The sequence below is a fragment of the Gobio gobio genome, assembly GCF_949357685.1.
Source record: "Gobio gobio genome assembly, chromosome: 7".
In the NCBI taxonomy this organism is placed as follows: Eukaryota; Metazoa; Chordata; class Actinopteri; order Cypriniformes; family Gobionidae; genus Gobio; species Gobio gobio.
In genome coordinates this window covers 8,522,861-8,532,860 of record NC_137103.1, presented here as the reverse complement: position 1 = coordinate 8,532,860, position 10,000 = coordinate 8,522,861, and the positions used below count along the sequence as shown (strand labels likewise).

At 37.4% G+C, this 10,000-nt stretch overlaps 1 protein-coding gene across 6 annotated transcripts in view; it reads right to left on the bottom strand.

The window, feature by feature from the left end:
* LOC307129753 (dedicator of cytokinesis protein 9) overlaps positions 1-10,000 on the bottom strand; it is a 178,865-nt gene that overhangs the window by 61,362 nt on the left and 107,503 nt on the right. For all 6 annotated transcript variants that reach the window (XM_079822440.1, XM_079822443.1, XM_079822444.1 and 3 more), the window contains exons 25-32: positions 9,428-9,497; positions 9,202-9,324; positions 8,218-8,289; positions 7,932-8,078; positions 5,306-5,389; positions 5,089-5,200; positions 1,100-1,278; positions 896-1,009 (exon numbers count right to left, since the gene is read on the bottom strand). In XM_079822440.1, the coding sequence (XP_079678566.1) occupies positions 896-1,009; positions 1,100-1,278; positions 5,089-5,200; positions 5,306-5,389; positions 7,932-8,078; positions 8,218-8,289; positions 9,202-9,324; positions 9,428-9,497 (901 nt within the window). The remainder of the gene's footprint in view (positions 1-895; positions 1,010-1,099; positions 1,279-5,088; positions 5,201-5,305; positions 5,390-7,931; positions 8,079-8,217; positions 8,290-9,201; positions 9,325-9,427; positions 9,498-10,000) is intronic.

Genomic DNA, 10,000 nt, shown 5'->3' with positions numbered 1-10,000 from the left:
AGGACTGTGTAGAAATATACATCTAATAAAAGTGAAAGATCAAGATGTGCCTTTTAATTTACACCTTTTCAATGGATATGTGAAGTTTGAAGTTGGTATTTAAAGAATCTCCTCTGCTCACCAAGGCTGCATTTATTTGATCAAAAATACAGTACTATTGTGAAATATTATTATGATGTAAAGCAGCTGTTTTCTGTGTGAATGTATAGTAACGTGTGATGTATTCCTGTGATCAAAGCTGAATTTATCATCATTACTCCAGTCTTCAGTGTCACATGATCCTTCACAAATCACTCTCATATGAGGAATTGCTGCTGAAAACAGTTCATATTTCTGTGGAAACCGTCATTCATTTTATTCTGAAACACTTCATCACTTGGTGTCTTCAGTCCCTAAACGTCTTTTAAGTGTTGTGAAAAGGAATGGCAACATTACAAAGTGGTAAATGCTTTACTGTCCCAACTTTTTTTTAAATGTGTTGCAGGTCTGAATGACAGGAAAGGATGCATATTTACAAATGACATGAAGTTGACCAGACAAAACATGAAATATTTTGTGTTCATATTGTCTGCAATGAAATACAAGTCAAAGTAAATTTAGAAATCACTTCTTTTTTTTTTTTTTTTGCGTTTTCCATACTGTCCCAACTTTTTCTGATTTGGGGTTGTATGCGGCTGAAACGGGTAGCCTAGTACATCCCAAATTTTTCAACATTAACATTTTAATATAACATTATAGTCATTATGGCCTTTAGAAAAATGTTTTATGTCCTTAATGGCATTTTTTCCCTTACATTACTTTAACTTTTATACTTTAAGAAGAAGAAAGAAAGTGACGCAGGTTTGGAACGAGTTTCTCTGGTGTTTCTGAAAGCGACACTGGGTGTCAGTCTCACCATGTTAGTGTGGTTGGCTAGAGGAGCCGCTTCTCTGATGTTGAGCCGGTGGACGTTTTCCAGCAGCAGACTGAACAGAGGCAGGTACAGCGTGGCCAAGCGAGCCTGCTGACCCTGAAACACACACACACACACACACACACACAGATTTCACACAGCCCCATGACGGCACACACTGCGGTGGACACGCGGGCGCTCGCTCACCTTGGAGGAGTAGCGGTCGTCGAAGGCATGCTTGATCATCAGGTTCTTCAGCACCTGCACGGCGATCTGACGCACGTCTCTGAACTCCTGCACGGCTCCGCCCACTTCCCTCAGCAACAGCCCCACCAGGAAGTGATTCTTACAGAAGTCATCGGTCAGAGAGTAGTCCAGCTGCAGATCTGACCCAGAGACAGGGCCGGAGATACAAGACATCACTCAGCTGTATCAAATAGTTTGCCCATTCAGACGATAAATAAATAGTTCTTCACTCTCTCGTGACCCTGATGCATGTGAATGATTTAAATCAATGTGAAGGAGATTTTAAAAACACTTGTAATATGCACACAAGTCGTAGTATGGACTAATTTTTGGTGACTTCACTATTATTCTAAAATATAGGAAATAGTCAAAATAACAAAAGTCTTGTCGTGTATATTAGAAAAGCGCTTGTCAAACTTTTTTGTCCCAATTCACATACTATCCGTCCTAAATAGTATTCGAAAATAGAGTTAGTGTGTCCCAAATTGTAATATGTTGAAAAGAGTATTCCGTATGGTTTATTATTTCCGGTCAGAATCCGAAGTGTGGTTGGACCCACACTCTAACGGCTGATATTGCCCATTGCGAGATGGACGAGGATTTGATTAGAACTACAAACACAGATAAAAAGTGTTAAAAAACTACAAACATGACGGTTATGCGAGTCCGGCGGTTAAGTAGAGAGGTTTAGATAAAGGGGTTTGAGTGATCAATTATCAGTATTTAACCTGACGGAAAGATATTTATTCAATGTTATCCGCATAATATTTCCCCTGCAGCAGCATTGAGAACTTCTTTAATGATACGTTTGGCCATTAACTTTTAAACACATCATTATATTTAAACTGCAAACACACGAGGAGAGTCTCCGCATTAAAGACCCACAGATGGCAGATCAATTAAAGGTAGGAAATGAAGCTCAATGTGGAGGATTTGAACTGTGACAATGATTGACAGGGCAGTTTAAACGGTGATGGGGTGCACGTAACTAAGCAACAATCCGTTAAAGATGATGAAGTAGCATACTCTTCTGCTACACACTCAAAAGTATGAAAGTCACTCCATTGTCATCAATATTCGAAGGTCACATGACTTGATTCTAACTCATTCGTCTTTTTTATCTGTTAAATTGTCCTTTTGTAAAACAGCCTATTGCTTATCAGAAAGTCTTCCAGGTTTGTGGAATTACAGAGCATTACATTAAATATTTCATCCTTTATTATTTTATTGTTTAAAATGTTACATATTTATTAATTATTACCTCACAAAGCCCCCCCAGTTCAAACCCTGGCGTAACGTAATGTTTAATGCACTTCATTTAGTTGATGACAAATTTTCGACATATTTTTATATCACTATAGTACAACATTATCATATTTAACTCCATGTGATTAAGGTTAAAGTTAGTAATCTAAAGTAGTCAGATTATATTACCTAAAATTATATATAGTTTTCATCACGTAATCTGTATTCTAACTAACTAACTAACTAACATTAATATTAAATCAATTCATTTGTTACAGTAATTATTCATCTTTGTTAATGTTAGTTTATACAAATACAACTGTTCATTGTTAGTTCATGTTAGCTTGGGTCCATAATATTAACAGATTAACATCAGCCAATATTAATAACTTCCTTAGAAGGAATTTTCATTGTCAGTTTAATTAATCTTAACAAATGAACCCTTTTTGTAAAGTGTTACTGTGATTTACTTGATAAGGATTAAGGATTCAAATATTTTGCACACAATTTAAAATATTTTAGAGCTTGGCAAAACTAGAAAAATGTATATACAATAATATAAAAATGCAGACAGAATTATGGTAACACTTTAGTTTGGGGAACACACATTCACTATTAACTACGACTTTTGCCTCAATAAATGCCTAATTACTGCTTATTAATAGTTAGTGAGGTAGTTGTTAAGTTGAGGTATTGGTAGGATTAAGGGATGTAGAATATGATCATGATGAATAAAGCATTAACATGTGCTTTATAAGTACTAATAAACACACAATATCCTAGTAATATGCATGATAATAAGTGACTATAGTTAATAGTGAGAATTGGGCCCTAAACTAAAGTTTTACCGATCTTATTTGACTCTGATCTGGGGCCAGTTGCATAAACTAAGCCATTATGTTAAGACAGTGTCTTAAGATCTAGTATGAGCCACTAGCAGTTACGCAAGTGGTGTTCAGTCTTACTTTTCGTATCAAATTAGGCCAGTCTATGTTTTTATGTAACTGATTTTAAAAAATTATGAACAGTCTTAAAGAAAAAAAATGTATGTCTAACTTGTAAGACTAGTCTTAACGGTTTATGCAACCGGCCCCTGGAATTTATGGGATGGAAACAATCATTTTATACCTGCTTCACCTGATATGCATTGGGAATGTTGAGTTTCACCATCAATAAATGTCTCAGTAAAATACTGTCCTTGTCTATCTGATAATTAATGATCCATATGTGAAAATATAACGTGAATGGATCCTATAGTCAAACAATATCCTAGTATTATGCATGATAATAAGCGACTAGTTAATAGTGAGAATTGAACCCTAAACTAAAGTGTTATCATTATTATTCATTCGTCTGACTTCTCCAGGGCTTTTAAAACAAGGCTAGCTCATATATTTGGGGATTTCAAGACCTTGGCAATCTTGGTTCTTCAAAGAAAAAATTATTAAATAAAAATTAAATAAGAAATATCTTGATTTGTTGTTGTTTTGGCTTATTTTAATGTTCTTTCTGTCTTATTTTTAAAATCATTTAAATCATTAACCCCCAAGCCCCCCTTGCATAACAGCCTTTAATCCTGCCTTTGTGGACAAATTTGGGCACGAAGGTCTCAGGTGTGATCGCAAATTTTTATTTAAATAAATGTTATATCACCACCTTCAGTAAAATAAATTCCATCAATGTATGCCTTTTTCTGTGATTTTTGGGGTCTTAATGAATTTATTTACCTCTAAAAGTACCATATTTTTTATGTACAATATACAGTTATTTTTAATATTTCTTTAACTTCAGTAAAAAAAAAAACATATCAGCAAGTCCAGAGAGCCAAAACCTAAAGATGTGGTGACTTTGGTGACATCTGGTGACCTATGATGGTATTCATTTCTTTTTAAAACTAAAATATAAATAGCCACTAGATGGCAATAGAACTCAATGGCTGCATATGGGCTGAACTCTGTAAACCAATGTTTTAACAACTTTTTTTTCTTTTTTAATTGCCCAGTTATTAGCTCATTTAATTCCTTTGTTTGTGTATGTGTGAGTGACTGTTTTTTATTTGACAAAAAAATTAAAAATAAAACTCACTCTGTTATAGGCTCATTCAATGGCTTTCAATGCAATGCTTTTGTGGATGTGTGTGTGTGTGTGCGCGCATGTGTGAGTGTTTGCCACATTGAGAATGTTGTATAGGCTCACTCCTTCATTTGTGTGTGTGTATGTATGATGTGCATTGTGTTGGATTTATTGATTTTTATTGGAAAAATAAAAAAAAATATGCTCGGAATTACAATTTTTCCCATTCATTCCTATGGGTGCCCATTTTTGTCCACGAAGGCGGGATTAAGGAGTTTTTTTCCCCAAGCACTTAACATTGTAGAATCGAGTCAATTTTTTTGTGTGTTTGTTCAGGTGGCAAATTTAGGAAAAGTAGCCAAGTCTTGTACCACTCAGATTAAGGAAAGTATTTTTTAAAAATCTTTAAAAATTATTTTGCCCACATTTGTCCCCAAGAGGGCTTTAAGTCATTTTTAGGCTCTTCTGGATGTCTGCTGAAGCCTGGTTGAGGATTGTTGGATTAGAGGAAGACGGCCGCTATAAAACATGCTAATTCTGTCACACACTGAGAGACATCAGCCGGTTCAGTCACATGCAGTCAATATTCTCCAAGCTCTCTGACTGTAATGTGTGTTTCTGTGATGGATCACCTTGAAAGCGCTGGATGCGCCCCTTCCCGAACGGCATGGGCAGGTTGAGAGGAACGTAGTGCTCATGATTACAGACCACCCTCAGAAACTCAAACTTAAACTCATACAGCGTCTGAGAGAGAGAGAGAGAGGAAGACATATTTCTGGGATGGAATATCTATTTGAATATTTGCAGTAGTTGTGTGTAAACAGAGATATAGGAGCAGGAGTGAATTACCTTCGAGTCTCCGGGCATGAAGCAGTTGATGTAGTTGTTGATCTGTTTGAAGACGAACCCTCGGTCCATGAAGGTGAAACAGCGCTGGAGAAAACAGACCACGCTTGAGTTTACTGACTGATTCAAGACACACGTTATACTAGAACTGGAATAAAAATAAAGCTGATTGGTCATATAATGACACCGTTGACCTTCCCTTACAGCTTAACCCACCCTAAAAACCTCCCCATTAGGGGTGTGCGATATTGACAAAAAATGACATCTCGATATTTTCTGTGTTTTTCTCGATACCGATAATTAGACGATATTTTTCTGAGTGTGTTATTGTGCTGGCACCGTGGCAGGTTTAAGACTGCCGTGATCAGCTGACTCCTAAAGGTTTTGATATTCTTCATAGTCTGTGTGGTGGTTAAACCATGAAAAGACATTTAAATGTGAAATTAAAACCGGCAGTCACCGTTCATGAGTGATTCAACCGATTCATTCAAAGGCTGATTCATTCAGGAACGAATGATCTTAATCTATCTTAGTCATTGAATCATCTGCTTCGTTCAGTAAGGAAACACCTCCGTGTGTTGCTCAGAGACGCAATTACAGTGCTGTCTTTGTTTTGAGCTATCTTCATTAGCAAATTAGAGAAAAAACAGGCAATATTGTGTCTAAAATGCAAGTCACTTAATATTAACTCCTTGTTTAGTAAATTAACCCTCTGGTGCTCTTCTTTTAGGGGTTGCATTGGTTGTCTTCCCGGTCATAAGTGACCGGACACCTAAAAATTAAACTTCCTCCACCCCAGTAAAACTGATGCAATTTATTTTTCTTCAATAATATTTTTTCTTTTTAATTTTGTATTTTGAGATGATTTGATGGTATTTTTTTTATATTTGTGCAATAATTATGGTCTATTTTTGCCATTAAATTTTTTTTTTTTATATATATAATTTAAAAAAAACATTTTAATTATTGCAGTATTTCACATAAAACAGAGATTAGGCCTTCAAAATATTTTTTTTTGAAGGCAGATTAGCGCCCTCTTTTGGAATTATTTTTTTTAATAGATTTGAATATATATTTAAAAAATCTCAAAGACTATTTATTATAAAGTTTTAGATATATTTTTTTTGTTAGAAATATAGATTGTTTTCTGTGAATTTGTGTTTTTGCCGATTTCCCATTCATTTCCTATGGTGTCATTTTTGACCGAAGAGCTCATGTGGGAGTATTTTTTTTACGGCCACTTAGCATGCTCGAATCATGCCCACAATTTTTTGGAGTGTTAACATACCTAATGACAAGTTTCATATCATTCTGATGAAGCCGTGATTTTAAAAAATTCTAAATGTGTTTCATAGGCTCAGTTTTTCATAGGCGTTTGTGTGTGTATAAGTGTGTGTGCGTGTGTGTGTGTGAGTGGATGTGTCAATATCACACTCTTGATGTTTTAGAGTGTCACCTCTTCACTGCTGTGTACCTTTTTTCAGCATTGTGGCCGATTTGTAGATATTCAGTGAATTTTTGTGTTTTTGCCGATTTCTCATTCATTTCCTATGGTGTCTTTTATGACAGAAGACAATGAACGCTATTTTTTTTTAAACTACCAATTAGCATGCTCGAATCATGACCCCAACTTTTTTGTGTGTTTACATATCTAATGCTAGAAAAGTCACCAAGTTTCATGTCATTCCGATGAAGCTGTGATTTTTAACATTTCAAAACAGAAAATGTTCCGGTCAGAAATGACAGAAGAGCACCAGAGGGTTAAATCAATGTCACATTTGTTATCACGCTGTTATCTGGAGTCTTCATGTGATATTTATTAACTATATTAAATTATATAAATATAGACTAAAGTCACGCTAAATGCGCACACACACTAGTCTAATCTACCAGACTACATCACGTAGTGTATGCAGACTCTCTGGGTGTGTGTGAGGAATATACTCGACAATGTCAGATCGCACATCGTTAAAACAACAATGATGATATTATTGCAGACGATATATATCACACACCCCTGCTACCCACACCACCACACCTGCCCTAACCTTACCCATATCACCTCAGCAGCAGCACAAGTGTTTTACAACACAACAACAACACCAGAAACATCCTAAAAAATATTACTTTAATGTACATAATATTTAAAGACACCTAATATAAAGTGGGACCAATCATACTGTATAAATAAGTTTATAATTTTTGGAGGACATTTGGTGATTTCAATCATCAGTAACCAGCCAACTCCTGCCCATTTACACCATTCACATGGGTCATACTTTAAAAAAAATCTGTATAAATATGGGAGTGTCTCAAACTAATGTGCATCTTGTTGCTCTGAGAGGGTTTCCAGGTATGAAGATCCAGGATCGTTTACCATAAAGTTGTGAAATCAAACCAAACTTCAGTGCTTTTGTGAAAAGCGCAGTTTTGTTTGTGGTTGATGTGAAGTGAACTCAGAGGAAAGCTGCTACTGATGAAGAACATTTCTCTGGAATATATCGCTAATAGCGATATCAGCATCTACAGTACAGATCAAATCAAGACAAAGGAACATTGTACTTGATTTCTAACCACCAGATCTCGAGTCCTGGCGCTCGATGACTTTGACAAGCAGACCAGCGCTCACCTTGACGAAGACAGCGAGGCTCTGATTGGCGTTTCGTGTGGCGTCCAGGTTGTCCTTGTATTTCTGTGTGATGTGAGGCATCAGCATGGTCACCAGGGTCTCCACAGAGTGATAGAAGGACGCTGAGAAACGCTGGTTCCTGGAGACCTACAGCACACGGCAGGGGTCAAAGGTCTCAATCACGGGGTGGACATGAACTTACGAAAAAAGATCAACTAGATATTTACATTTCCAGAAGAACACATGACTGGTGTTTGCAAAGAGAAAAGCATTGACTTGTACTGACCTTGGACTTGCCGCTCTCAATCAGGTACTGTGCCATAGACTTGACTAAAACCTCACAGAAATACCAGGAGTACTAGAGCAGAAAGAGCACAGCGGATTCAAGAGGACATCCCATAAACAAGCATGAGCTGTGCTGGAGTTCATTCAGGTGTGCTATTAGTGTACTTCTTTACAGGTAATACAAGAGAGGAGAACTTCAGTCTACTGTTGATATACTTAAAGGGTTAGTTCACCCAAAACTGAAAATTCTGTCATTAATGACTTCCCCTCATGTCGTTGGACACCCGTCAGACCTCCGTTCATCTTCAGAACACAAATGAAGATATTTTAGTGTAAATCTGATGGCTCTGAAAGGCCTCCATTGGTGATGACGATTTCAAAACACGGCCTCATGAAGCTTCGAAGCATTGTGAATCAGTGAGTCGAATCATGATTCGGTTCACGTGTCAAACTGCTGAAATTTGGCGATTCAAACCGCTGAATCGACTCACTGATTCATAACGCTTCGAAGCTTCATGAGGCCGTGTTTTGAAATCGTCATCACTATATAAGTCGTTATTTAGGGTTTTTTTGCGCACAAAAACTATTCTTGCCTCTTCATAAAGTTATTGTAGAACCGCTGTAGTGAGATGGACTTTGTAACGACGTCTTTAGTGTCTTTTAAGGGTCTTGAGAGTGAACCGTGCCATTGTGCCAATGGAGATTTCAACTAAAATATCTTCATTTCTTTTGCGAAGATGAACGGAGGTCTCACGGGTGTCGAACGACATGAGGGGAAGTCATTAATGACAGAATTTTCATTTTTGGGTGAACTAACCCTTTAACAAACATGGAAGTATGGAAGCTACTTAGACTCAATACACTTACAAATATACTACTAGTATGTTGATTTTAGTACACTAAATACATGACGTATACTCAGAAAATATGCTTGAACTTTACGTAATAAAAGGATTTTTTTGTCAGGGTGTTGAATCAGTTGCACCTTCAGCAGTTTGTTGCTGGTGAGGAAATCCGTGGAGGGCTTCAGGATGGTGGTCATGGCTTTAGCCAGTTCCTCATGGACCGTTTTACCGTTGGTTAAGTTCGTCTCGGTCTTCAAAACATACTACACACACACACACACACACACAAGAAAACAAGAATGTCCAAGATTCAGGATTGTTTGTTTTCCATCCCAGGAGAAAGTGGCCTGTCCTGATGCAGCTCACCTTCACATATGAGCGCAGGTGATGCTCCAGACCCTCCTCATGACACTGAGCCACCACATGGATCATCACCCTGACCAGAGCCGACGGGACAACACGAGTTATCCTACAACACTACAACTCAAACAACCTGTTCATTCAAATAAAGCTGAAAAATACAAATAAAAAGTAGGGAGACTAAACTGTGACGAGATTTGAAAGGCTGTCTCGTGTCATATTGTCATGACGGAGTGTGAGGGTGAAGTTAGGATATGTCACCGCTACGTTTACATTACGCCTCCACTGTCGCTTTGCTTTTTATAGAAATAAAAGCTATTTAATTCAGGTGGATAACGGTCGCTTAAATTCCATCAGCTCATCCAACACGAGCTGTTCGTGAAGACTGACAGGACCGTGGCGGAGGATTCGTTGTGCAACACAAGCGCCGGACAAATGTCTATTTTAAAATGCGCGTTCGACACTATTCACAGAGTACGCACGATCGCGAAATCGAAAGTGAAAGTAAACGGGAGCACGCATTCAAACGCGATTTCAATACGTTACCGCTGTTTGAAAGCGGCTCCCTGAGGCATGTGA